General features: G+C 51.9%; 12 protein-coding genes across 12 annotated transcripts; 6 read left to right on the top strand and 6 right to left on the bottom strand.

Annotated features, from left to right (window-relative positions):
- Window positions 1-272: 272 nt before the first annotated feature.
- RHO25_006125 (uncharacterized protein) lies at window positions 273-1,919 on the top strand (the record flags this gene model as incomplete). The annotated part of the gene is made up of 1 exon (XM_023596979.2): window positions 273-1,919. The coding sequence occupies one exon, from the start codon at window positions 273-275 to the stop codon at window positions 1,917-1,919; it is 1,647 nt and encodes a 548-aa protein (XP_023452684.1).
- Window positions 1,920-4,936: 3,017 nt separating this feature from the next.
- Window positions 4,937-5,420, bottom strand: RHO25_006124 (uncharacterized protein; the record flags this gene model as incomplete). Its single annotated transcript, XM_023596978.2, has 2 exons — window positions 4,937-5,305; window positions 5,358-5,420. 2 exons carry the CDS (start codon window positions 5,418-5,420, stop codon window positions 4,937-4,939), a joined length of 432 nt encoding a protein of 143 aa, XP_023452683.1.
- A 227-nt stretch (window positions 5,421-5,647) lies between these two features.
- On the top strand, window positions 5,648-6,694 carry RHO25_006123 (uncharacterized protein; the record flags this gene model as incomplete). Its single annotated transcript, XM_023596977.2, has 2 exons — window positions 5,648-5,788; window positions 5,840-6,694. The coding sequence occupies 2 exons, from the start codon at window positions 5,648-5,650 to the stop codon at window positions 6,692-6,694; spliced, it is 996 nt and encodes a 331-aa protein (XP_023452678.1).
- A 555-nt stretch (window positions 6,695-7,249) lies between these two features.
- Window positions 7,250-7,910, top strand: RHO25_006122 (uncharacterized protein; the record flags this gene model as incomplete). Its single annotated transcript, XM_023596976.2, has 4 exons — window positions 7,250-7,444; window positions 7,529-7,598; window positions 7,682-7,776; window positions 7,833-7,910. The coding sequence occupies 4 exons, from the start codon at window positions 7,250-7,252 to the stop codon at window positions 7,908-7,910; spliced, it is 438 nt and encodes a 145-aa protein (XP_023452677.1).
- Window positions 7,911-8,140: 230 nt separating this feature from the next.
- On the bottom strand, window positions 8,141-10,900 carry RHO25_006121 (uncharacterized protein; the record flags this gene model as incomplete). Its single annotated transcript, XM_023596975.2, has 1 exon — window positions 8,141-10,900. The coding sequence occupies one exon, from the start codon at window positions 10,898-10,900 to the stop codon at window positions 8,141-8,143; it is 2,760 nt and encodes a 919-aa protein (XP_023452680.1).
- Window positions 10,901-11,789: 889 nt separating this feature from the next.
- On the bottom strand, window positions 11,790-12,986 carry RHO25_006120 (uncharacterized protein; the record flags this gene model as incomplete). Its single annotated transcript, XM_023596974.2, has 1 exon — window positions 11,790-12,986. The coding sequence occupies one exon, from the start codon at window positions 12,984-12,986 to the stop codon at window positions 11,790-11,792; it is 1,197 nt and encodes a 398-aa protein (XP_023452679.1).
- A 966-nt stretch (window positions 12,987-13,952) lies between these two features.
- RHO25_006119 (uncharacterized protein) lies at window positions 13,953-15,740 on the bottom strand (the record flags this gene model as incomplete). The annotated part of the gene is made up of 4 exons (XM_023596973.2): window positions 13,953-15,079; window positions 15,133-15,206; window positions 15,260-15,359; window positions 15,413-15,740. 4 exons carry the CDS (start codon window positions 15,738-15,740, stop codon window positions 13,953-13,955), a joined length of 1,629 nt encoding a protein of 542 aa, XP_023451888.1.
- Window positions 15,741-17,402: 1,662 nt separating this feature from the next.
- On the top strand, window positions 17,403-18,056 carry RHO25_006118 (uncharacterized protein; the record flags this gene model as incomplete). The annotated part of the gene is made up of 1 exon (XM_065602741.1): window positions 17,403-18,056. The coding sequence occupies one exon, from the start codon at window positions 17,403-17,405 to the stop codon at window positions 18,054-18,056; it is 654 nt and encodes a 217-aa protein (XP_065458813.1).
- Window positions 18,057-18,247: 191 nt separating this feature from the next.
- Window positions 18,248-19,263, bottom strand: RHO25_006117 (uncharacterized protein; the record flags this gene model as incomplete). The annotated part of the gene is made up of 3 exons (XM_023596972.2): window positions 18,248-18,514; window positions 18,577-19,098; window positions 19,162-19,263. The coding sequence occupies 3 exons, from the start codon at window positions 19,261-19,263 to the stop codon at window positions 18,248-18,250; spliced, it is 891 nt and encodes a 296-aa protein (XP_023451889.1).
- Window positions 19,264-19,760: 497 nt separating this feature from the next.
- On the bottom strand, window positions 19,761-22,936 carry RHO25_006116 (uncharacterized protein; the record flags this gene model as incomplete). The annotated part of the gene is made up of 3 exons (XM_023596971.2): window positions 19,761-20,183; window positions 20,238-22,679; window positions 22,727-22,936. The coding sequence occupies 3 exons, from the start codon at window positions 22,934-22,936 to the stop codon at window positions 19,761-19,763; spliced, it is 3,075 nt and encodes a 1,024-aa protein (XP_023451894.1).
- A 449-nt stretch (window positions 22,937-23,385) lies between these two features.
- RHO25_006115 (uncharacterized protein) lies at window positions 23,386-24,321 on the top strand (the record flags this gene model as incomplete). The annotated part of the gene is made up of 1 exon (XM_023596970.2): window positions 23,386-24,321. The coding sequence occupies one exon, from the start codon at window positions 23,386-23,388 to the stop codon at window positions 24,319-24,321; it is 936 nt and encodes a 311-aa protein (XP_023451895.1).
- Window positions 24,322-24,553: 232 nt separating this feature from the next.
- On the top strand, window positions 24,554-25,499 carry RHO25_006114 (uncharacterized protein; the record flags this gene model as incomplete). Its single annotated transcript, XM_065602740.1, has 2 exons — window positions 24,554-24,656; window positions 24,712-25,499. The coding sequence occupies 2 exons, from the start codon at window positions 24,554-24,556 to the stop codon at window positions 25,497-25,499; spliced, it is 891 nt and encodes a 296-aa protein (XP_065458812.1).
- Between the last annotated feature and the right edge of the window lie 1,444 nt (window positions 25,500-26,943).

Here is a 26,943-nt window from a genome sequence, read left to right as displayed (position 1 = left end):
TGCACAGTCCACCGTGATGATGCGGCCAAGGTGTTGTTCCTGCGCAGAGACTTCCGGGTGGTCGGCTATTTGCGGCCAAAGGCAAAGCTAGAAGGGGCGAGGGGCATTTTCTTGACAAAGACTGGAACTGCAAGGCGTGACCGAAAACGCGCCTGGGGACACTTTTTGATGGGCAGTGAGTAGGATCGGGCATCTCATATATTCTCTCGACATCTTCACTTTTTCCTTCTCTCACTCCTCTTGACATACACCATCACCATAGACGATACAGCATGTCGCACCTCAACTCGAAGACCCCACGGAACCCGCCCGCCGTGATGGACACCATTCTCGAGAACATCGGCCACACGCCACTTGTCCGTTTGAACAAAGTTCCTCAGTCGATCGGCATTAAGTGTGCGGTCTACGCAAAATGCGAATTCTTCAACGCAGGCGGGAGTGTCAAAGACCGCATCGCCTTGCGTATGGTCGAAGCGGCAGAGAAGGAAGGCCGTTTGAAGCCAGGATACAGCGTACTGATCGAGCCCACGAGCGGTAACACTGGCATCGGTCTTGCCTTGGTGGGCGCTGTCAAGGGCTACAGGACCATCATCACTTTGCCAGAGAAGATGAGCAGCGAGAAGGTCAGTGTGCTCAAGGCTCTTGGAGCAGAGATCATCAGAACACCAACAAGCGCGGCATGGGATAGCCCGGAAAGCCACATCGGTGTTGCGAAAAAGCTGGAGAAGGAAATTCCAGGCGGTGTTATTCTGGATCAGTACAGCAACCCAAACAACCCGCTGGCACACGAGTTCGGCACCGCGGCAGAGATCGTCGAGCAAACGAACGCGCTTTCCTCGAGCTTGAAGGCAGTCATTGCGGGTGCGGGCACCGGCGGTACGATCACAGGCATCTCTCGAGGTATCCGCAAGGCACATGGAGATAAGGTCAAGATTGTGGCAGCAGACCCGAAGGGTTCGATCCTCGCGGTGCCAGCGCAGTTGAACGATGAGGGCAAGGACAAGCCATACAAGGTGGAGGGCATTGGCTACGACTTCATTCCAGAAGTGCTTGCCCAGCAAGAGGTGGACGTGTGGTACAAGACAGATGATCGCGATTCCTTCTACTGGGCGCGCAGACTCATTCGCGAGGAAGGTCTGCTCGTTGGTGGCAGCTCAGGATCTGCCATGTCTGCATGCATGAAGGCCATCAAGGAAATGAACTTGGGCCCGGAAGACTCCGTGGTTGTCATTCTGCCTGATAGCATTCGCAGCTACTTGAGCAAGTTCGTGGACGATGACTGGCTCGCGGCGAACGACCTACTGCCACCTTCTGAGCCTCTTACCGCACCTCCGACGCCGCCTACGCCAGCTGCTGAGCCAGTCAGCGAGAACGACGGCAAGCCGGAGTCTCTGCCTATTCTCACAACAACAGAAACGAAGGACCAGTCCAAGGATGCCAAGATTCGCGACCTTCGCCTTAAGCCAATTCAGACTATCGCTGTCAACCAGACTGTCGACGATGCAGTCGAGCTCATGCGAGACAAGGGCTACGACCAGATTCCTGTCACAGCTGCCTCTGGCAAGCGTCTAGTGGGCATGGTCACTCTCGGAAACTGCCTCTCGTACCTCTCATCCGGCCGCGTTACTATTGCAAGCCCGATCTCCGACGTCATGTTCAACTTCAGCCAGATCGATGAAGTGAAGCCAATCGAGAAGAATCCAGACAGCGCAGAGGGTGACGAGAGCAAGCGTGAATTTGTCGAGATCACGATGAATACCCCGTTGACATACCTCGAGCGATTCTTCGTTTGGAATGCCGCTGCTATTGTGACGGAGCGGGATACCGATAACTCGCTCAAAGCAGTCGCTGTCGCTACGAAGGTGGATCTCTTGCTTTGGCTTGTGAGGCAAGGTAGACAGCAAAAGAATGCGGCTTAGAAAGCCTTCGTCAATTGGTTATCTGTTGTTTGAGCGATGGTGTTGGTGGATACGATACGGTCATTGTGTAGATCTTGATAGATGAAGTAAGCACTCTCTGTCTTTTCTTACACTGCCCACGGTCTGCTCCTTTACACTTGACAACACGAATTGAAGCACTGGCGATAGAGTCCTCCGGAACTTAGGAGGTAAAATGTCATTTCTCCGCAGAATTGAGGGCGTGCCGCGGCAACTTTTTGAATATCTGGAACCATTGCCCGATGTCGAAAAGAGGAGGGCATAGCTGACAGAATTCAATCTCTGCTTTATCATACATCTACACTGGTTCAAGAAAGAGACATCGGGAAGCATCGTGGCCGACATTGAAGCAGAAACATGCGCTGGCAGAACAAGGACTCTCCAGATTGTCATATTTGAGCCATCAGGGGCGTTTGGAGCAATGAGAGCATCGTGGGAAGCCATATGGCGGAGAGATGAGCGGCAAAAATATAGTCTCTCCGCATTACTTTATACGTGGCACAGCTGATGAGTTCGAAATCTGCGAGCATTATACAACATGTTGATGCAGAGACAGAAGCTAGAATCAAATCGACTCTGGAATTCCGTAGACTGGCTATGACAAGTAAGTAACAGATCTGTGGGCTTTGTAGCAATTGACTATGCCAGAAGCAAGAGTTGCAGATTGCTGTCTCTGTGATCAGGCATGTATGTCCCGCATCATAATTTCGAGAACGGGCAGCTTCAAAATAGGAGATGGAACGGAAGCATATTGCAGAGGTTGTGCTTCCATTGGCATACATGCATGTCACGATCAGGGGATTGAAACCTGTGGGCTTTCAAATTGATGATGTATATCAGAGTCGGGGGTCATTCGAACCAGTCTCTGTATCATTGGTATGGCGTCCAACTCGGATTATCCATCGTTGCGAGCGTTGCACGAGACATTATCGTGGAAGCATAGGCCAACAGGATCTCGTCTCTACATAATCATATACCGAACATGCCACATAAGATAAACATCTGCGAGCATTGCACGAATTGAACACCCGGAGGCATAAGTTGGATCATTGAGTCTCTGTATCATCAAACACCATGAGCAGGTAATCGTTGTTCCTTATGTGGGCCTTGAACTGAATTCAATGATGGAAGTATGGCACCGTAGCATGAGTCTCTGCATAATTGTAAAGATGATATGACCCATAAGATAGACATACATGAGTATTGTACGGATCAAAGGATTGGAGTCAAGTCAGTGCTCCGCTCTCTGAATGATGCAGTATTATATCCAGCCCAAGCTCTCCATGTCTGGACGCGTTGCACCGAATATTGCGGAGGAAGCATAGGCCAATGGTTGTGAATCTCTGCCAAACATTATACATGACATGGCCCATGATTTGAATATTTGGGAGCATTACGCGAGTCGAAAGGAGGGGAGCATAAGCCAGTTCAATGCAATCTCTGAATATCGTTGCAAGTAACGGAATCCAGAAAGTGGAAATTGGACAGCATCACACGAGTCAAAAACACGGAGACATCAGCTACTTCAGTCCAACCTCTGCAACCCTTTATGTATGACACGACCCAGAAGATGGAAATGGAGCGCCATGGAACGATTCCGAACGACGGAGGCATAAGTCAATTTAATACAATCTCTGAGCATCTTAAAATATCACATGACCCGAAAACAGGATGTCGAGCAGTATTGCACGGTCCAAAACGCGGAGACAGAAGCCAAATCAATTAAGTCTTTGGGAACCATTATGTAGGGCACGATCAGAAATGGGGAACCGGACCGCATTACAAGATTCGAAATGACGGAGGCATAAGTCTATTCAACACGATCTCAGCATGCGTTACAGGTGACACGGCCCACAATAGGGAACCTCAGGAGCATTGTACCAATTGATTAGATCGAGAGATTCCATTTCGAGGTCTTTATATTCAATGCAGTGGTACGCAAAACACCTCCCTCCATCTCCAAGCACAATCGGGCAGGCAGCAATGCCATATACCCAGTACCACTCATTGCTGCCGCATCCAGGCGTAGCAGACAGAGGCCCACGCGCGGTTGCCAAAGATTTCCCTTCCCACACGGTCTGCCTCGTCCGCCATCCGAGTGTTGCCGATGCCGGTGGCCATCGCCCAGGCTTTGACGATGGTAAGGAGGACTTCGGTGCGAGGGGAGTTCCGGCTGGGTCTCTGTTTGTATGGATCAGTACTCTGGGTGAAAGTGTAGACAAGTCGCAGAAGTTGTACTGACCAAGGTGATTATCCGACATGTAACGTACCAATCGTGTGCACCGAACATTCGAAGGCCGGCTCTGTGAACCTGAAAGGCTTCTGGATAGCAGATAAAGTACATTGCCAGGCGCCAAGCGCGTGCCATGTACAGGAGAGCGGAACGGCGAGAGGGCTGCAGAGGCTGAGAAGTCAGTAAATATTCCTCGAGGGTTGCGGATATACGGAGAGATTACCATTTTGTGTTCGGTGTATTGGTGATTCGAGAGTAGGCTGTTGGTGAGAAAGTGTGTTTTATAGGCTTTGGCGAAGGGAATTTATAGGTCGAGCGCGTGTTGCTGGGAGATATATTTGAAAAGTGCGAATTTTATGTGTGCTATAGTGTTTGCTGCTCGCTGATCGGAAGGCTCTGGCTAACTGCATCGAGCCTGAAAGTGGATCTCATTTTGCTACAGATTTCACGGATCGATGGCTTGGGGCCAACTTCAGTGTTAAAAAGTTTCAGAGCAAACACATTAGCTTCTGATACCTCTTGAAGACCCCTTTGGAAGGCCTCGGGTGGTGATAGATGCAACTGGACTGGTGGAGCATGACAAACAATCGCAGCTACTCGAGCGGCGCTCGAAGCCTGTAGTAAGGCGGCGCTCGGGAGGCATCTTTATTGCTCGATGGGTCGGGAAAGAAGAGCGGGATTGTGTCTGGATGCTTAATCAAGCGGCATGCGGCAGATGTCCTTGAGAACTTTCCACAGCCTGAACATGGCCAAAAGTATACCAGATCTACTTCACGTAGTTGCCCCACTGCGTCAGCATCCACACCGTAGTGATAGTACTGACAAAGACCGGGCTCGCCAAGCCTCTTCCCCATTTCGCCGAACCAAAGACCAGCCATTCACTGAAGAAGTGCGCAAAGGCGATTCCATAGGTGCAGAGTGCCAACTGGTACACCTGAGGATTATCGATGTGGTAGGCCGCGTAGAGCCGAACTATGCTGGAAAGAGCAGTCCAGGTGCCAAAAGTGCGGGCGCTGAGCTCATTGACTGGGCTTGCATTTTTGTCGGTCTTGTAGGGCTTGCCAGCGTAGACTTCCTTTGAACCAGCGAGAGAGCGGTAGCATTGAATCGTGTTGCCGATGGAGACAACTGCGATCTATTTGCTGTCAACATTAGAGCTTTGGAAAGGGTGATGGGATGGGACGTACGAAGAGGAGCCATTTGGGCAAGTAGCCGTCATGCTGTGGAAGGTAGTCGACCAAAGACGCCATGATGGCGATATTGACACGTTATTCTTGTCCGATGATCGTGAGATGGGGAGATCGAGGTTTTAATGTTTGTAGCTGCGGCTGAAAGCGCGACGTGAAGTTGGGCGCGTTCGCGTTCTCCACAAATTCTTGGAAGTCCAACCTTGTCCCACCACGGCCAACACCACGTCCCAACCACCTCGTCTGGACATTCACTTCGCAGCTCATTTGTCAAGCAAGGGACCGGCACGATGGCGTCCGCAGTGCCCATTGACATCTACGCTGCGCCCACAACTCAAATCTTTGCAGCCATTGGCCTGATCTGGCTGACTCTGAAGATCTTCTCCTTCTGGCGACTGATTGCTTCGCTATTGATCCTGCCAGGCACCTCTGTAAGCCTCACACACCCCTTACTGACAGATAGAAGTGCTGACCCCGACTAGCTCTCCAAGTTCGGCAAGAAAGGCACATGGGCAGTCGTGACCGGTGCTTCCGACGGCATTGGCAAAGAATATGCCCTCCAACTCGCAAGCAAAGGCTTCAACATCCTCCTTGTCTCGCGAACGCAATCGAAACTCGAAACCCTTGCCACCGAGATCCAACAGAAATGCAAAGTCCAGACCAAGCTCTACGCGATGGACTTCGCCGCGAACAAAGACGCCGACTTCGAGAACCTGAAGACACTGATTGCTGAGCTGGACGTATCGATTCTGATCAACAATGTGGGACAAAGTCATAGCATCCCAGTGCCGTTCATCGAGACACAAGAGAAGGAGATGAAGGACATCATCACAATCAACTGCTTTGGCACCCTTCGTGTCACGCAGATAGTCGCACCAGGCATGGTACAACGAAAGCGCGGTCTCATCTTGACCATGGCTTCCTTCGGCGGAATCATGCCTTCTCCATTGCTCGCAACCTACAGCGGAAGCAAAGCCTTCTTGCAACAATGGTCGACAGCTCTCAGCTCTGAGCTTGCCTCCTCGAACGTGCAGGTCCAGCTCGTGCAGTCTTACCTGGTCACTTCTGCCATGAGCAAGATTAGGCGTTCTTCAGCTCTGATTCCAAACCCCAAGCAATTTGTTCGTGCTGCTTTGGGCAAGATTGGCAGGTCTGGAGGTGCACAGGGAATCGCGGCGACCAGCACACCCTACTGGTCCCACGGAATCATGCACTGGGGAATCGCGACTTTCGCTGGAACGATGAGTGGACTCGTGCTGGGTATCAATAAGAAGATGCATGTCGACATCCGGAGACGGGCACTGAAGAAGGCGGAGCGTGATGCAAAGAAAGCTTAGCCGGCTCGTGTAGCCCATGAAGTAGCATAATTGACTCATGGCAACCCGAAAAGAACTTGAATTTCTATATTGGAATCAGCCGACCTGTCCTGTACAGTCCGTCACATGCATTCGGGGATCGGAAAGCAGGGCCTCTGACTCTATGTTTCCACTCTCAAGAATCTGAACTGGCCGCCTTTGGACACAATGAGCTGTCTGATTGGCAGTGAACCATGCAAAATTGCAGAGTGAATACCCTGTTCTGTCCCCAGTATCCGCGTATGCATTTGACGGACTGTATATCCACTGCAATCATCCAGTCTCACAGAGACTACAGCACATTGAGCCGGACAGCTTACGTGAGCGAACCATGTCTTGGCATGTTTCGCGTCCGGCTATTGGGTGACCAATAGCCGAGGACGGTCATGCCAGCTAAACTCCGAATACCTTGCTAGGCATCCTCAAAACAGACAAAACACATCAACAAGCTCTGAAACCGCATCTCTACCCCAGAATCATCCACCAGGATAACCTTGTCGAAATCACAACTCACAGCCACAGCTCACAGTAATCACCATGGCCTCTCAAGTCCTCGGTCACTCTCCCCTCATCAAGCCGCTCGTCACGTTGGCTGGTTGGACCTTCGTGATGGAGGCCTGGATGTACGCGACTCGCATCCCAGCTATCTCGAAGTACAACATCGATGTCAATCCCGAAAAAGTGGCCCAAGACTTCAACACCAAGGTCCCGATCACCATTCGTCAGATTGCGGTAGGGCTTCCATCCGCTACCTTGTCTAGCGCGAGAGCAAATGTTCAGAAGTTGAAGCTAACATGGGTCATGTGGCTGGTGTAGGACAACTACAATCATTTGCACGAGCAGCCGACTATCTTCTTTGCCGTGGCATTGGCTCTTGCTGTCGTTGGTACGTAAAGCCTATGGTGGAAACTTTATTGTGTTTGGGCACTTCAGCAACAGAGGTCCCATGCTCACACGTGCGTGCTGTAGGCGACGACCATCCAAACACCGTGAAAGCGGCTTGGACCTACGTTGGCGCCAGAATCGTGCATTCGATTTTCCAATCGACGGTGAACAAGGTCATGGTACGTAAAAGTGATCTGCATTTAGCCATTGATGAAGCTGATGACTCCCTCTCTAGGTCCGCTTCCAGCTCTTCTTGGGCAGCTCCATTGTCCTGGCTGGTTTGACTGGCCGCCTTGCCCAGATCGTCTACTAGATCACGAGACAGAGCCGAAACGATAGGAAACAAGAGGCTTGACAGAACGAGTGGAATCACAGAACGAATGCAAGCTGCACTGGAGTGAACGATTTTGTACCTAATCTTGAAATATGTTGCAATATCTGAAAAAGCCTTGCCTCTTGAGTTGCGCTCTGTTTCAAATCAGACTGCGAGGCCCCGAGACCTCCTAAAACCTCGCGATTCTGACGACTCTTCAAACAGAGTCATCAAATCATGGTAAACCCTGTCATCCACCGTGTAGTCTCGAGCGTTTCCCCGCAGTCAGGAGGAAGCAAGTTCCTCACACGAGTCTCAAGCCCCTGCTCGTCCAGCGGTTTCGTGGTGATCACGAGCTGCCCGTCAACTAGCTCTGGTGTCGGCTGTTTGAGGATCGTCTTCTTTCTGTACTGCGTATCGAGCTGATTCTCGATTGTGCGAACAGCCTCCTCCGGGATCGCACCTTGTGTGGCAGTCAACAAGGTGAATGTTTCGTGTGCGTCTTTCAAGATCTGGGCCTCAGCTGGGTAATGACGGTCGTGCCAGTGCTGAAGTGGTCCCCTGATGTCTTCGACGCTGCCAAAATGCTCATCAGGAGTCACCTCACTTCTGGGACCGGAGCTCGTGGTCTCACCTGCTGCTCCGTCCAGACTCGTGCGTGACGACATGATCTCGAGAAGTTGTGTCTTGTACTTGCTGCCATGGCTTGCTATGAGCCGGTCAGCCAGTTTTCCAACCTGGCAGAGTTCCGTTCTGAATTTGGATCGGTGTTCATCGTCAGCGACGACGGCACGCCATAGAATAATGCTGGTGGGTATGTAGAGATCTTTGTCACCTCTCGAGAAAACACAGTTCATTTCCACAGCCTTGGCCACCAGATTGCAGGCGTCGACAAGCCATTTCCTGCAGAGTTCGCCGAAGTTCAGGTAGTCAAAGTAAAGGTGCGGTTCGTCATCAACGAGGACTTCCTGTGCAATTTGAAGCAGCTGAACGGGGTTCAGTCGCTTCGTGGCCAGATACTGTGCGTTGATCTCTTTGTCTTTGATTCGTTTGCCGTAAGCCTGGACCACCTGGTACAGCAGACGGATTTCGGATGTGTACTCCGTCTTACCCTGTACTGTGTCGAACAGACATGCTGACACACATTTGACCCTCTTGCTTTCTGCTTGCGCCAGAGAAAGCATATTTGGGAGCGCTTTGCTCTTCATGACCTCTGCGAGCGAGTGACCCATGGCGAGAAAGTAGTGTCTTGCCACGGACCTTGGCGTTGCAGCACCCAATCTGAGAGAAACGCCTCTTGCCTCTTGGCGTTCAATCAAGAAATCCATGTCCTCCCATGGTGCAGAGATCGCACGGGTCATGCGTCCAGCGTGGTAGAGATGTGCAGCCGAGAGCAACATCCCATGCTGCGACATCTGGTCGATCGCTTGATGTTGTGCAGCGTATAGGTGGCAGCGGACTCTGATGGCAGGCAGCAAAGGGAGGGCTCTGAGTATGCTTTCGGGTATGAATGTCTCGCAGGGAGCTAGGTCGTCTCGGTATCCCTTGGGTATTAGAACTACCCAGCCACGCAATCCGTTCCGCTCTTGGTTGATGGACAGCGGCGCGCTGCCACACGCCTCAAGCCATGAGACACGGTCTGGCTCATCGAGATACTTCCGCACAGTGTCCATGGTGAAGTGATGCGCACGCTCTGTCTCTTGTAGCGCGAATGAGATATTGCCACGGAGCTCGTCATGCATGTCCGCATAGATCTGCGTGGCAGCAACCAGTCCAATTTCCATCTTTTTGTTCGCACTGAACTCCAAAAGCTTAGCCAAGAAGAAATCGGTGTTGGAGAATACCTGAGTGAATTTGGTCCGATCAAATCCGCGAGGTCCGATGGCTGGAAATGCCTCCCTCAAATCGAACGCCAGGTTCATAAGCACGCTGCTGAATGGGAAGCCGGGGAGGTGAATGGATGGTTTTTTGTCCCCGAACATGTCTCTCTTCTCGGTCTCGGTAGACCAGACGTAGAGCTGCACGTTTCGAAAGGTTTCCAGAGCGCGCCAAGCGTGGCAACACAATAGATCGCCATGGTGTTGAGGAGGCGTTTCATCTTGATCTTCTTCAGCATGGTGCATCTGCGCATGCATGGCGAGCGAATTGAATTTCTTGACGCCGATGATGGCTATGAGCTTGTCGAAGTCTGCGATTTCGGGATACACTTTTTCGAATTGTGCCGCCAGCTCCCAGCACACGTACATGGCAGAGTCTGCGATCCTAGCGGCGACAAGGAATGAGAGACTTCCTTGCTTGTACTGCCGCCAGACATCTTTGAGATGAAGTCTGATATCGGACATGTCCTTCAGCAGACACCAGACCGCAAAACGGTTGTCTTCAAGCTCGTTGTCAAGTTCAAAGCCATCAGATGTGGCTACTGGAGGCACAAATTCGGCGTTGCATTTCGGAGTCGACTGATCATCCGGATCATCTGCTGGCTCCTCGATGTGCAGATGCTGGTAAAGATTGGTCAGGTCGTTCTCCAGGGACGCCAGTTTAGGCATCTGCTTCTTGCGCTTCGGCCGGCGAGACTTGTGCTCGCGGTTCAGAATCTCGAAGACCTGCTCAAGGGCCAGCAAGAAGTGTTTGTGGGTGCCGTTTGCCTTTCGAAGAGCAGATACATCTTTCACACTGGCTGAGTCACCATTGTCGACAAGTTCTTGGTACCATTTCATGGCGGCAGTGCGGCCGAGAATGGCATCTTTCGTAATGTCCAGAATGGCAGTGCTGATCTCGATTGTTGGATTTCTAGCGTTCACAATGCGTTTGGCGTATTCGACCAAAGTGCTGACCGTCACTGTCTTTGGTATTGTGGAGTCTGGAGTGGTTCCAGGAGAAAGCGCCTGGCGATCATTGAGCTGCTGCGCTGAACTTGCGAGCCAGTTGACAAGTCTGTTCGTGCCAGTTTTGTACCTCAGATACTGCGATACGAGTGGAATTGATGCCATCTCGAGCGCCTGACATCAGCTGATGCGTTCTTGCCGGAAATCTATGATGAGGCGAGTTGCCCTATTATATCCATTGGCCCCCCTGCGGGTAGCCACAGGATACAGACTGCAGCTCGCATGAGATACACACGCGCAGCAAACACCGTAGCGTTTGTTGCGGCTCATTGCAAACACCTATCTTGCTGCCATGCTCTATGATGCTTTGTTCAAGGATCTTCGTGCGTGAGAATCAAACGTCAAGATGATCAACAAACGCGCAGCAGCAAAGCGACAGAAGTCCCAGTGCGCAGGAAGCGCACCATTCTATTGCCAATTGTGTGTAGTAGACAATGTGCACGAGCGGTCAAACGAAGCTCCTCAGCAGAAGGGGTCGCGTAAGCGCACACGATGGATTTGAGGTTGTTCAGCAAGATGGCTTCGAAGGCGTCACCATTCGGACCCAGCCCTTCTGCAGTTGCGGCGTGTAAACAAGACATGAGTGCCGCATGTCTGTCGCTCTCGTCCTGGCCATGATTGATTTGGTTCGAGGTAGCAGGGGTCTTGTTGCCACAAACCGCGAGCACTCTTTGAAGCTTGTCGTCCTTGGATGCATGCTGAGCCGGGATCGGGTCTTTGCATTGGTCGCAGATCATGGCTGATTTCTCCAAACAATGTCGTGAAGTTCACGCGTCAGGAAGAAGAGAAGGACGCGTCGAGGACAAGGTGAGGAAATGACGGCTGAGTCAGCTTCTTGGCAGACATGATCCACTATTGCATTGAGATCGACCAGTGTCGATTCGATCAAATTCAACATTACTACTACCACTTGTTATCAGCCCTGTTCGGCCCCGCAGCACCTCTCTGCCGGCTTAACATCTATACATTATCTTCGTTACCAGACACCATAGCCCTAAAGTATCATCAAAGTGACAGCAGCCACGGCGCCAGCAGCCCAACCAAGAGCTTGCACGCCGCTTGCACCACCAGTGTAAGGAGTGGCACTGGGCGCGGATGTGCTCGACGTCCAAGATCCAGCGCCTGTTCCAGTTGGCGCAGTTCCGTTGCTCCACCCGACACTGCCAATATAGGAAGTCGCCACTGGAGAGGCCTTGGTGATAACAAGGGTAGGGAAGTTCCAGAGTGTTGTCGTGGCGACTTCAGTGGTGGAGATGACAACTGCAGGCTTGCCAGCAACAGTCGTTGTCGGAGATGATGACGTGGACGTGCAGTTTGCGTAGCTGGTCGACCATGATGGAGAGCTAGATCTAGAAGACGGGGTTGCAACGGGAACGGACGAAGTGATGCTCGCTGACGCTGACGCTGATGCTGCGCTGCTGACTTCTGCAGTACTGGTGGTGACAGTGCTGCTGGTCGAAGAGGTCTTTGGGACAGAACAGTAACCATCCTCCGGGAAAGATTTCACAAGCTCGGCGACCCAGGAGGCGGCATCTCGCGAATACACATCGAAGTAATTGGTGTGAGCTTCGACGGTATCTGCACCCTGGCCAGGAGCGCAAACAAGATCGTCTTTTGCACAGTAGGACCTGAGCCTGGGAGTGTAGCTATCCAATATTTGGTTGGAAGCTTCTGATCGTGGTCCACCTGTTCCTTGACCGGCATTGCCATCCAGGTAGTTGTACGGCTTATTCGGCTGGTGGAGCGGGTCGCCAAACAGAAGTGCCGCGGCGATACTGCAGCTCGCACCAGACGCGCTGTCCAGGCCAGTACTTGATCCGCAGCTGCCAGAAGTTAGGATGTCGCCAATGATGTTGGCTCCTTGGCTGTAGCCGCTCAAGACAAGCTTGCTGTCCGGACATTTGGCGTAGTAAGCTTCGATTTGTTGCTTTCCATTGTTGCTCCCCGTCGATACTGCATTGCAGTAGTCGCTGGACGCAGCAGGATAGACGATGTCCTCATAATCGCATCTCGAGCCAGACACGTCTGCACAAATGTCGTTGACCAGTTTCTCATGGCGACCAGGATAGGGTTCGTTCCAGCCTCGTGCAATGAAGATGTGCACGTCGGTACATGATCCGGTTCCTGTTTCTTGGGCCAATGCTGCAGGAGCTGCCAACAGAAGTGGCGATACCACTTTCTTCGTGTGCATGGTGTGGAATCAAATAGTTAATATGTTCGTGCGAGGATTTGCGGTGGTCTTGACCTCACTCCTGCCTTGAGTCTGAGCCTTAGCAGAATTAGAAGGTAAGATACAAAGTGATACTCGACGATAGGAGACGTTACTGTAGTGAAAGTGAGATCTTTGGCGCACGCCTACCTACCTACTGATTCAACAATGAGTGCTCGTCCAAACTGCCGGCGACTAGTGTGCCTCGTATTACACAAGAATAGATGACAAATCTGCGTCTCGGACATTGCGATAGTGGTCAAACTTCCGAATAGGTGATAGTCCTCTGTTCTGCTTCCGCTTATAGTCGAGGAACCGCCGTATTGGTGTTGAATCTTGACGCCGTTTCGTGCGAAGAGATAGAGAGTGGAGCTGTATTCATCAGTGTCGTATCGCAAAACATTTCGAAGACCGGGATGTTAAAGGTGGACCCATATTCGTACGGCCCGATAGGTACTGGCATCCGGCTATCCGAATGATCTCAGTTCTTCATTGCTGTTGTGTGCATATCAAGAAAGAACGACGAAGTACCAGACAAGTCCAATGAGTGAATGTTATCGAATGGAAGTGTTGAACCACAGAACTTTCTTTCTTGGGCTGCGGCAGTCTCTGTTTTCTAGCAATCAAGTGAGTATCAGTTTTCCCGAGCACATCCTGAGCGCCAATCAGACGTGGCACCATCCTTCGAGCAGCCGCTGAGAGCCATGGCTGTGGTGGTAACCATGAATCGAACAGATGGATGTTGAGTCTGACAGAGAACAGAGGTCTGCCTAGCGGGAAACACCTCGGTTGAATGATGTTGAGCACTCTAAGAGGATTATGCGATCCTCAAAGTAGATCAATGCATGCGATTCTCGCATCGAAAGCGAAATTGAACTAGGATTGCGTGTCGATTGCTGAAATGGAAGCAGAAGATAAGCCACAAGCTGTAATGCTCAAGGCGTCATTTCAGTCATTGCGCAGTTGGAAGGCTGCAGACAAGACTTTCCCCTGATCGATGACATCGGCCTTCAAGCTGTCGAACTTCTCACTGCCAAGAATATCCGATGGTGCTAGGTATTGCTCCAGACTGCCCGACCATAGGTTATGATTCTCGAATTTCTGTTTCTCGATCTTTGGCAATTCGTACTCTGGAATGACTGCGACCTCCTTCCCGTCCACGGTCCTGACCCACTCGTGCCCAGAGCCATTGGTCTTCTCTCGATACTGCCATTCCTTCTTGGCAAAGCCCTCGGGTTGGTATGCCATCTCCTTCTGGCGCATGCGGTGTGACACGCTGGGGTGTATAGTCTCGTGTAGTTGACAGACTGGGACATCGGCTCCATTGGCCATCTTCCAGTGACCTGGAGTGCGTGTGTACCACAACCTCCTGGTCGCAACGAAAGAAGAGAACTTGTAAGTCAATTTATTGGTCTGAGTAAGAATTCCATCAGACCATTGAATGCGTCGCTCACTGGCTTCTTCGGTGTTCTTGGGAGGTTTCGTTGCGACTCCGTTGACCACTCCCTCGTGGACGCGTTTCAGTACGGGATAGTACAACTGTGGCTTGCTGAATTGGAGCAGGTTTTCAGCAGTGAGCTGATCAATCATCCACGCAAAACTCAATGAATCGACACTGTTCGTGCACCACACTGGATCGCTGTGGCCTCCGACATCTCCATGATACCCTGGAAACCAGCACTGCTTGAGTACCGTGCCAGCCGCTTCTGTTTGGTCGTACTGATACCAGAGAGTTGGTGAGAAGTTGCCACGGTTCTCGTCGAGAGCTAATGCCTGGAAGGCATATTCGATCTTTGGATGCAGAGCGGTGGAATGCCAGTCGACATCTTGACCAGGTTGTTGTTGGTAACCTGACATGCCCACGCTACCGACAGTATCGAACACGCCAACGCATCTTATCTTGACGTGCATGTGTGTCCATCTTTTGATGCAGTCGTATCGGGTTGTTGGTGGGCTGTTGAGCTCAAGTCCTAGTTCTCCCGGGGTGGCTTTCGCTCGTGCCCATGCCATCTCTTCGAAATTGTGTTCGGAATAGCCGCGTTTTTTGTAAGCTTCGAATATTTCGTCGAAGTAGTCTTGAAAGTCAGCGTCGTGTCCGAAACCAGCGTAGCTGATAGAGTTAACATACCCATCATCCCTGGGGTTAGCAATCCAAAATTACAAATGAAGCTTGCCAGAACTCGCGCGGTGTATGCGCCACGACTAAAGTTGATTGTCAGAGGACCTCCAGCTAACACGAGCGGATTGAGACGAACGAGAATCCGAATATTAGAATTTCATCTCCGGGCCCATAGTTATTGGTGAGGTAGTTGTAGGCTTCGCAAACTTTGCCGTTGAGACCGGCACCAAAACCGCCTGTTTTTCACGTTAATACAGCTCTGAGATGGCAGCTTGTACCGAGGTGATACCTTGTCTCGCCTTTGTATACGCTGAGGCAGTAGTATCTGTTCCAATACCAGCCTGGTAGTATGTGATTTGGGGCATTTTGGTCTTGCCATCTTTGGCATAGCCCACGTTCGCGATACATCGACTGAGCCTTGCAATGTTGGTCGGATTGCTCTCGACACCTTGATTGGAGGCATTGAAGGTGCCATCACAGCAGACTATCAGTCGCTTGGGCAAAGTTCCCGATCCATCGATTCGGCGGCAGAGGCTACAGTCGGGCACGGCGGGCGTGACAACAGACTCAACGACATTCGTCTTGTGTTCGGTACCCTGAGAGCCGGCCTCTGCCATATTGACTGCCAAACCCCCAGCTCAGTGGAAGACGAGGATCGCCGCTGGCCCTCAGAGCTGGCATGATCGTACTTATAGCAACAAGCCGTTCCCCCGCAGGAGACCACAGACCACAAGGCGTTCCAGTAGCATATGCATGCTTCTTGTGCCATGCTGCAACATGAACAATGATGGGCCAATCTTGTCGAAGCGATTGTAGAACGTGGCTTGCGTGGCCTGAGCTGAACTGTCTGGTGGTAGTAGCTGAAGCTCAAATTGGGATTAGTGACAGTCTGGACCCCTTTTTCCCGTGCATCGGGCTGAAGTACTGCATCCACGCGCATGGTTAGAGTCTTAACAGCCAGCCACGTTTCTGCAGCTGGACTGTATGACCTCGAAACGGAAGTTGCGCAACACGGAGCTGGAATTGTGGGTTCTGCAGCTTGTCTGCGTTCATCACACCGCATCCCAATGAACGCCGTGTCTCATCTTGTATCTCGTGGGCGCGGCGCAGATGATGCCTCATGACTGATGTCAAGGAACAGATAATCAGATCATCGTCTTCCATACAAAGCAGACGAGCATAAGGATTTCGGGCGTCCAAGCAACATCTTGGGAGAATTTGTGTAGCTTGTTCTCCGCCAAACAAGACTGGTGGAGCTTGTCACTTGTGGTGAAATGCAGTGGCCTGCAGCAATGCGGTGTATGTGAGAAACATGTTTAGAGTAAGGAAAGGACTCGCGAAAGGGAAGAACACGACGGGACGCGGAGCGTGTTCGCTGCTGAGTCAGCCAAGTCTTGGCAAACAACTGTGTCTGGGTCGCGTTTCCTCAAGATCGAAAATACAACATCTATACGCGTCGACAATGATCGTGAACACCTCAGTCTTTGCTTCCAAGACTCACGCCAGCAGTGCGCCTCGCAGATGAAAGCCAAAAGCGGCTTTGATGCCCGACGAAGTCCATCGTGAAGCGCAGCTCCGGATCCATTGGGTCTTCACCGCTGTCATAGTCCACGGTCCCATCACACTGCCATCCACTATCCTCTCCGTGGTTCTCAAGCATCGCCGGGAGTCAAAAATGTCAAACAGCTACCACAAGATCCAGGTCATACTGCAACATGCCATGACTATCAGGTGCTCATCCGCCGAAGAAACCGTTCAACTGGGTTGAACAGCGCCGCGGAGCAACCAATTGTTCGTACAGGATCACGCGTGAAGATCGAGACTGGCTTCACTGCGATGGAGCCCAGCCCTCCCGTCTTACATTGTGTGTATTCAACCAACCCTGCCGCATGTGTCTGGGCAGCTGATGATGATTTTCGGCTTTCCACGTAACGTCCACTGACTTCAGCTGTTGATACATGCCTTGGACCGGAGCTTGATGAAGGCAGCCAAGTGAAGATGCAAGACAGCGACGACCGGTTGGTCTCCCATGAGACAAAGGTAAAAGCCCGATAGGCACTGTGGCTCGTTGTCCTTTGTTCTCGAACGTGGCCTTGCCGGCACGGATTTAGACGTCTCATTTGGACCTAAGACAAAGCGGGCCCATGACAAGGTGGGCACGCATAGATAGCATTCACCGTCTACTCCGCCGAACGACGAACTGATACTCAGCCCTTCGACACCCTGACCAGCATTTACCAATCCTACGCAGGCCGCAGGAACAGCCAGAATAGTTCGACATGGCGCCCTCCACCCGCCGAAATAGCGCACTCGCAAAGAAGATTGCAACACTCCAGCTGCGACTTGCTCCTCTTGTCCCTCTTCCGGCAGGACCGCCTCACCCTGCATTTCCAAAAACCCTTATGGCATTCCACTTGCTCACCGAAGATGAGCTTGACAGCATTGCACATTACTACCATCAATCGACTCCTTCTCAATGGACGCACCATTATCCGGCGAACATGAACTGGGACAAAGACTTCCTCGCCAAACCATCCAATCGCCCACAGCCAGTACCACAAACACCAATATCAGCTTCCAAAGTCAGCTTCGATGGGCGCATCCGACGTCGCAGCCGGCAGCTTTCACAGTCCGAAGACATCTGGCTTGAGGACTTGATGAACACGGTGGAAGACATTCAGGCTCCGGTTCTCGCTAGCCAGAGTGAGGTCGAAGGATTTGATCCGAGAGCTCCTTACGCGAACATGAGCGATAAGGAAAGAATCAGGATCAAGAGACGGAAAGTTGGCAAGTTCATTGGCCTAGTGGGAATGGAGACTCCAGCTGAGGAGATCGCTGCGCGAATTCAAGTGAGTCTCGATCGCGCTGTGGAACGAAGTAGGGAAGAGCAGAGGAAGGTGGAGGAGACGGTGATGAGGAGGAGAAAGGCGTAGGAGGTTGCACCGTATCGATCGTCTCTGGAGGCTTGTGCGTCGTAGTCGTGCGCCTTGATCAAGCTCAGCAGCCGCATCCGAACGCGATCCGAGGAAAACAAAAACACAACTCAGCGATGGGGTTCCAAGACTCACAATTGATGCAGAATCGTATTGATCGTTGCGCTCGAAACACTCAACAACCCAGTACCTCATACCTTCTCCTGCAGAAGTGGTACATCATTCCAGCCCATGGCTCTCACTTGTATCTTCATACTCTCCAACACCCGTGCTTTCACATTCTTGTCATACACATCCTGCCCCGTAAAAGCTCCATGAGCGCTCTCAAAATCGTGCTTCTTCAAAACTTGCCACATCTTCTGCAATTCCGGCGGTGGAAGCGGTATCATATTCGGATACGAATACATGAACACGAACGAATTTGTCCCCGCCGGCCTGTCCACATGGTAAAGCCCACTCTGCACATCAAAATCAGCTCCTTCCATCCCACAAATCTCTCCAAATAAAACTCAAAACTCACCGGCGTAATCAAAAAACTGTCCGCAATAAACAACATCCCCTCCCAAAGCAAAACCAAACTCCCCGGAAAATGCCCTCCAACCTTAATAGCTTTCACCCCCTCCACAATCTCCTCAACTTCATTCTCAATCAACTTCCTCCTCCCCTCCCCATCTTTCCGACAAACCCACTCCTCATCCTCCTTCGAAACATAAACCGGACAATTAAACGTCTTCGCCCAATCCAGATGCGTCGTATAATAATGCGGATGAGAAATAACAATAGCTTTCAATCCTGCTTTCGAATTGATGAAATCGACAGTTTCTTGATCGAGGTATGCGATTAAATCCCATAAGATGTTTCCAGAGGGTGTACAGATGAGAATAGCACGTTGTCCGATGCCGAATTTGGGGGTTGTGGAGATGGAGATTAGGCGGGGGTCGTTTGGGAAGGGTTGGAACTGGTTTTTGTATTCTTTGCTGGAGTGGAGGGAGGCGAGGGAGGTCCAGGTTTGGCCTTGGGGTGGGACGTATTGGCGAGGGTCCTGGAAGGTTGGTCAGTGATTTTGGTAGGGTAGGAAATCGGAACATCGCAGAGTAAAGCTCACGTCACAGATCCGACAAGACTTGAGTGGCTGGTCTGCGGGCACATCGAATTGCGTTCCACAAGCGCGGCAGATGAGTAGATCTTGGCTGATTCCTAGAGACATGATGGCAGCTCGAAATTTTTCGTCAAATTCGATGTTGTTTGTAAACCTCAGTGCAAGCTCATTTATATGTCGCTGTGTTCGGAGCTGTCCGACAGTCGGAGATCGTCACATTGGACCAGTCTTGGCGGATTTGAAATCACTTCAGGTCTGGCCTTCCTATCCAAATGGCAGATCATCATGATCGTCTCTTCTCAAGGACACGGTGCCAGTGTATACTGTTTGTGATTTGCATTGTCGTGGCGTTAGGGGTCACAAAAAGTGTGAGAAAAAGATACTTTGCTTCGCTGAATACAGTACGGACGTATCCAAACGCTCGAACGCTCCACAATGCGTCTTTCATGAAAAGAACATCCAAAAGGGCCCCTCGTAATGCTCGCTCATCGGGCCTGACCAACGCCTGTACAATTCTTCATCAGTCAAGGAGTAAACCAAACTGCGCCTTCCATGCAAACACAAAATTCCGGCCGTCATTCATCATCAAGAAAGATAAAATATTTTTATACTCTTACGGTCTCGACAGTTGGTCGGACATCGTCGCCGCCATATCTGCCAACCGTCACTCGGTCAACTTTCGTCTTGTTCTCTTTCACGGTCAAGCCCTCCCACGCGAGCTTAGCGCCACCTTGATCTTCGTCCAAACGGCCGAGGCCATTGTTGTCGATCCATTGCGATACGACTTCTTGGATGAAGTTGAGCTTGGCGGATAGCTGGTTGGCCTTGACAATTCGTTGTCGGACACGGCCACCTTCGAAGAGCAAGGCTTGCACGCTGTCGGCGAGGATTTCGCGATTCGTGACATGTTGAGGTAGTAGCTCGCCGTTGTGCGAGAGGTGAGAGGTAGCTTCGGGAGTCAAGACCGTCGCTGAGACGACTTGTCCAGATGCGGATAGGACGATCTTGGTGTGATCTGGGAAGTGAACCTGCAAAACAGAATTAGCAACTTGCTTCACGCAATCTTGAGAGAAGAGGCTTACCTGGAGACATCCGTCTGTAAAGGCCCAGACGCCAACATTGCCGATTCGCTGATAGAATCGCACAAAGTTCTCCTGGTCATGGCCGTTGTTACCGGTGTCTTCTGACCCATCCAAAGACTGGCACATATATCGGCCAAACTTGACCCAAAGCACACTGAGTGTTCGCCGCCTCTCAGCTTCAACAAGAAGAGGACCTTCCTTGACGCTACCAAGGCCTTTGTACACCTTACGCTTGATGCCTTCCACGTCACGATCTTCGAATATTTCGAGTGGAACCTGATCGATGCCGGTGAATTCCTTGTTGTTGTGTACTTTCTTCAGCCACCTTTGTCCATTGCGCACAAGAACGTGCGTGACTGGCGTAGGCGCTTGGCCAGCTCTGGCAGTAGCATTGATAATGCACCCAACAGTGCCGTCGGACAGCACATATCCTACACCATGTTTTCGGCTGTAATCGACCCATCGCGACACAAAAGGCAGACCGGCAGCAGGATCATTGCTATCTCTCCTCAAGCTGGATGTGGTCCTTGCGGTCGCGGATCGTGTAAGAGCTTCGGCCAAATTGTCTCTGAGAGTCGCAAGCTTGTTCAATACCGTGGTCGGGTCTGTTCCTGGTACTGCAGGTTCAATCTCCACATTAAGCTTCTTCTGTGGCTGTGGCAGCCGCGCCGTCATCTTTGGTGGCCGGGACAGTTTCAGCGTCGCCGTGATCGATTCGGTGGGCCTCTTAAGCTCATCTCTGTCGTCGGACTCTGGGTCCGAAAGTATCTCGATTACTTCTGGTGCTGGTGCCTTCCTGCTCGGCTTGAATGGCTCGACCTTTCTCAGCTCGTCCAGCGTTGCAAGCGGTCCTTCTTCGACAGGCTGCGATACAATACGCTTCCTTGCAATGCGAGCTGCAGTTGGCTGTGCGGGAACTTGTTGCTCCGCTGGTCGATCCTGAGTGGTTCTCGGTGCCCGTGGTCGCCTTGCAAGGCTGGCGTCCGCGCTCCTCTTGGTGGTGCCGGCTCTCTGTGGCTTCTCCAGCGGATCGGAGCTCTGCTCTGGCTGAGCAGTCTGGTATGAGGCGGTCGTGCTGGATGCAGAGTTCTTTGTTTCCCTCAATGCCGATCCTATCGTTACCGTCGCTGGTGCACTCGATGATGGCACAGCCGCTGGTCTGGGCTTGACAACTCGTACCGTCGCGGCTGATGAAGGGCCGGAAGAGGCTGAATCGGATGCAACCTTTACTGACTCAGCGGATCTGGCTGCGGTCTCCTCACTTATCGTCCTAGCAGCTCGCCTTACCGAACCAGATGCTGTCCCTCGGGCAGCGCGTGACGGAGCGCGTGGTGGTGGCATTAGCTCCGCATCTCGCGCAGCCTTCGTAGGGTCCGTAACGCGAGGAGGTCGCGAAATTGCAACTTCGTTGTGAGAGATCTCCCGCACATGTCGAGTTGTTGTGTATTTGCGCTGAGGCTCGACCGACGCCGTGGAAATATCGGGGCTGGATCGTTCGAAATCCGAGATCATCGAAGTGTAGACCACGTCCTTTGGAATCGGCATCATCGGTTGGCGCCCAAGCTGAGTCTCTTTTTCCATATCGTGGACAATGCTCCTTATCTTATGCCCACCGTTCAGAGGGAAACACTTGCCATCTTCATACTCTCCCACGCCCGACTCTTTACACAGAGTAAACCATGTTTCGCTGTACCCGCGTCGCATGGTCTCTGTCGATGGTATCGAAACGTCCCATCTCGGTGCTTCCGTCCTGGCGGAAACTGGAATCTCTGGCGGCACATATGCAATCTTGAAAAACTTGTGGCTGACGATGGCATCCGGGGTCGGCCTCTGCTGCTCTTCCACTAATATACTCGACACCAAGTCGCGTAGATCTGCACTCTGATTTGTCGTCGCGCTCAATTCGGGCCAAGTGTATGTCCCGGACTTTAGCTTTTTGTAAATCTCTTCCTTCGTACTCGCATGAAAGGGTGCCTTTCCAACGGCCAGTGTATATGCGATGACTCCGATTGCCCATAGATCCACCTTTTCGTCATGTCCCTTACCCTTTTCCAAGATCTCCGGAGCCAGATAATTCGGTGTACCACACATAGTAGTCCTTCGCCTGACTTCCATGTCGCGTTCTGTAACAAGCAAAGCAGCCAGGCCGAAATCACCAACTTTGACATTCATCCTCTCGTCGAGGAACAGATTGCCCGTCTTCAGGTCTCGGTGTACAATGTGTCGATGATGAAGATACTTGACAGCGCCGCACACTTGGATGACCAGTCTTCGGATCTCGGGCAGTGTGACTTGTTTCCGTTTCTTGAGCATGTCCGCCAGTGATCCATTCGGACAGAGCTCGAGAACGACGTATGTGCTGGTATGGAAGGAGAAGGCGCGGTGGAAGCCGACGATGTTCGGGTGGGAGAGTTTGCTGTGTATTTGCAGCTCCGTGACGAACTGAGATCCATTAGCATGAGTTGGAGGATTGCTGTATGTTCACCAACCTTCTGCGCCAGCTTCGCCGGCTCCATCCTCGTCTTGACGATCTTCAACGCGACAATCTGCCCCGTCGGCCGACTGCCATCGTATCGCTCGGCCTTGTGGCAGATGGCGAAGCCGCCCTTCCCAAGCGCTCCTCCCGTAGCATAACTGATGCCCGTCGGCTCCGTCACAACAGGCGGTGGAGGGTCGGCGTGGATGGAGGTGGAAGACATAGTCGCGGTATGTCTTCTGTGGTGTGTTATGTTCCTCGTCTGCTCGCACACATCAACGCCACGCTCTCGCTGCACCGCGCTGTAGGATGAGTAGAGGATAGGCTTTCGGAGGCAGAGTGTGAAGTTCGCTGCAGTTCACGCACTTGTGTTGACGCCGAGCATTCTGCATAGCAACCGGACGCCGGCCCCACACATGGCTCATACAAGCTTTGACCCAGCCGAACCAGCATTTGTTCGTCAAAGACAGACAAACCACATCGCTATCCAGGAACTGGTCGACTGCATTGAATACCTTGGAGCAATGCGCAGGTCGTAAGCTACTCTCGTGCCACTGTGCTCGTGCACACCATGGCGCGGTGGATACTAGTGCAAGGAATTTCCCCAGGACTGTACAGACAGAAACGCTGCATATCCGATAGGCATAGATCGTCTGGCAATTAGACGCAACCATGTCTCTCACTTTCAAGCTCCTCTCGCTGGCCATCAGAACTGCTGCAAAGCCCATCGGAAATTACATCAAACGACAAGCGAAGGAACATGAGGGGTTCAGGGTGTTTGCCGTCAATCAGGCACAGCGGGTCCATCGGATCGATATGCGGATGAGACTGGGCATATTGCATGATCCCGATGCGCAACAGCGAATGCATGACAGGGAGCAACGGCTTGCGGAGGAGAGGAAAAGAAAGGCGGAGCAGCCGACTGTACGCACAGAGCTGGAGCAGAAAAAGCATGACGAACAGAAAGCGAAAGAGGCCGCAGACTCTGCGGCGGGGAAGCCCAAAGAAGAGCAGCAGAAGCCATTGAAACCTAAGATTCGTCCGCTTTCAGAAGCGAGAGCCATCGAACTGGGCGCCAATTTCTTCTCCGAAGCCTTCATCTTCATGGTCGCGGTCAGCCTGCTCCTTGCCGAGAACTATCGCAGGTCAGCCAAGGAGAGCGATCGACGAGACGAGGTCGCGGAACGATTGGAAGAGTTGGAGGCTACAGTGCTGGAGCTGAGGAGCAAGATTGATCCCAATCTCGAGACACTCAACCAGCTGCACGAGCGGGAGGAGGAAGCAAGAGAGAAGAAGAAGCAGACCACGGGCTGGTTGAATCCCCGAGGCTGGATTGGCACTAAAGAAGGCGAACAAGAAGATGCTACAACCGAGCGGGATGCCAAGGTTGACTATAGGAAGCTCCAGAAAGAGGCGGAAGAGAGAGTGCAGCGGATAGCGAAACAGCGGGAGGAAGCCAAGGCGGCGAAAGAAGCAGCGAAAGAGTATGAGAAGAAGGGTATCATCGAGAGGGCATTCGACAAAAAGTCGCCAGACCACAAAGAGGGAGCTGAGCAACAACCACCGACGCGTGTGGATACAGTGGAGGCATCTGGGAAAGGAAGATGATGTGTAGAAATATGGACTCGCAACTCTGTTCACAACTAACGATACCCCGCTACTTGTATATTTGTTACCATTAGACGATAGATGCTCGCCACAGGCAATAACGGCTGGCGCGCTCCACTTCCGACTCTCTCAGGGAAGGAGCGATGTACGAACAGTTCTATTACAAAAAGCCGTTTACCTGCCATCCCCTCTGCCACTCGCACCGACTACTGGATTACACCAAGACCTGATCATGGCGGTAGTTCCGACTCTGTTCTGCAACTCCCTCAGACGCCGCCCGTCCTACGCGTCGGCCATTCCAACCCTGCTCGCTCAAGCCAAACACGACGTTCGTGGTCCGTATCTTCTCACCGAAGTGGCGGTACTAGTATTGCTGACAGCATGTCCCAGAGCAACTCCTCAACACGCACGACATCGCTGTGCCCATCACTGTCGAGACTGATCCGCGTACGGGCATCTCGAAATCGACCCGTCACCTGCGCTTCTTGCTGCTATCACCATCCACCGTGGCGGACGGCAAGCTGGAGGCAACCTTGGAGCGTATCCAACATTTTTCGTTCCTCACAACCGAACCGATTGCCATTGTCTTCTTGCTGAACCCGCCACGCAACACTTCCTTTCAGTCGGCGAAGCATTTCTCGGGGAACGCTGCAGAGCCCGGCACTGACGCCGTGGATGGCACTCTGGCCTTCACCAAATTGCAAGCAGAAATGATGAACCAAGCTGATCTACCGCACATCCCCATCCTCCCACTTCATGGCGTTGACGGCTTACCAACCTTGCTGCAAAGCCATGCCGCCAAGTACGTAAATCACAAGCCAAATCCAACGCGCTCAACAACAACCTCTCGAGATCTGATGCAGCTTTGTACACTGCGGCAACCCATGCAAGGCTTCACTGCAAACGTCTTGAGTGATACCTTCGACAATCTACACGACATGGCTCAAGCAATGAGTAGGCCCCCGAACGCACCAGCGTCGAGCTCTCCAACTGCGATTGCTGCTTTTGCTCTGGACATCCTGTCGCAGCCAATCGAGCGCTGGGACGAGAATGGCAATTTACGCATGTCATCGGATGACCCCACGCCTCAGGGACGGCTGAAGACCCTGGAGAGACTGGTTGGGCAGGCAGAGATAGAAGCCATGTTCGATTTCTGGCGAGAGGAGAAAGAGGTGTAACGATAATTAACTCATTGCAGGGACCGTTGCAGATGGTTCAGAAGTCATGAGACCGCATTGCTCACGATGAGAGTATGCACAGCATTCACCGAACCAAAACAATCATTAAGCTCGCAATATTCACAGCTGCGGCATGAAATAATTTGAACAAACTTTGCCACTAAACAGCAGCATTTTGTCTCCACGCACGTTGACGAGACCATGTTCGTCCCTGACCAAGTCATAATGTACTCAGAACAGCCCTTTTCATCCTCGCAATCGGGCCGCCCCCAAATGCAAAGTTCCCAAACTGAAGCATATCAAAACAAGCCCAGACAACGCAAACTCCAGCGCGCACGTGCGATGAGCTCGGCAAGAAGACCTTCGACGGCATCGACAATCTCTGAGCCAGGCTCGGAATCTACGCGGCCCACCATCATTTACCACAAACATATTGTCAGAGTCGACACGTCAGAAACTCCTCGCATGAGACCGGGAACCGGCCCTGTCGTTGGACGATTTCTTTGGGATCGATGGTGTGTTCTGAGAGGATGACAAGATAGTCAGGAAGTAGAGAACCAAGAACGACAAGTAGGATTGATTCTCGGCGGAGTATCAACGAACAACCAAATGCTTGCTCAGAGAAAGGTGACTGTCTACCAAAGCTTGTTCGGCCGCAAAGACTTAGATCCTACAACACTTCTTCTCCTCCACATCGTCGGACGCTACAAGTGGTCTTCGCGGCTCGCTATCTCGTCCTTCGGGATAGAGACGCCTTCGATTTGTTGTTGGGTTCCACCAATATCTGTTCTTCCTTCCACCTAGGATGTGATCTGGATGGGCGTGGAAACAATGCGGATGGTCACAGGTCGAAGCGCGATCACTGTTCCAGTAGTCGTCCACGGAGACGACGTTGTTGTCTGGCTTCTTCGACAAGGAACTGCCCATGCTGTGGTCGTGAGGAGTGTCGCGCTGTGGGGAGTTCGAAGCTTGTAATTGGGTAGCGGATGCCCAAACGTCGAAGAGGTTCGTAAACAAATATGTACAGCAAACATATGCGTTGTGTCCGTCAACATTCATGATCGAGATTCTAATCACCTTCATTCACAATTGAGTCCCAAAAGCCTGACCAGCCCAACGAACAAAATTCCAAGATCGCCTCGCCGAATCTCATCGCCATCATCAATCAACCAACCAAACCTGACAAAAAAAAACCCCCCCCACACTCCTTCTCAGCACCGTTTATCATAATCATCACCACGCTCCACTCCCCCTCCCCGAACTCCCTCCCCCACTAATACTCTTACACCACCTACAAACCCTCGCCCTCCACCCCACATCCGGCAAGATTTTCCCACACTTACTACAAACACTACTCGCGCTACTCGTCAAAATTCTCTTCCCCTCCGAATCCTGCGCATCAAATCTAATAGCTTTCCTTCTAGGCGGCGGCATCGTTTTCTTC

The sequence above is a fragment of the Cercospora beticola genome, chromosome 4 (assembly GCF_033473495.1).
Source record: "Cercospora beticola chromosome 4, complete sequence".
NCBI lineage: Eukaryota > Fungi > Ascomycota > Dothideomycetes > Mycosphaerellales > Mycosphaerellaceae > Cercospora > Cercospora beticola.
This window is presented reverse-complemented; position numbering and strand designations above follow the sequence as displayed.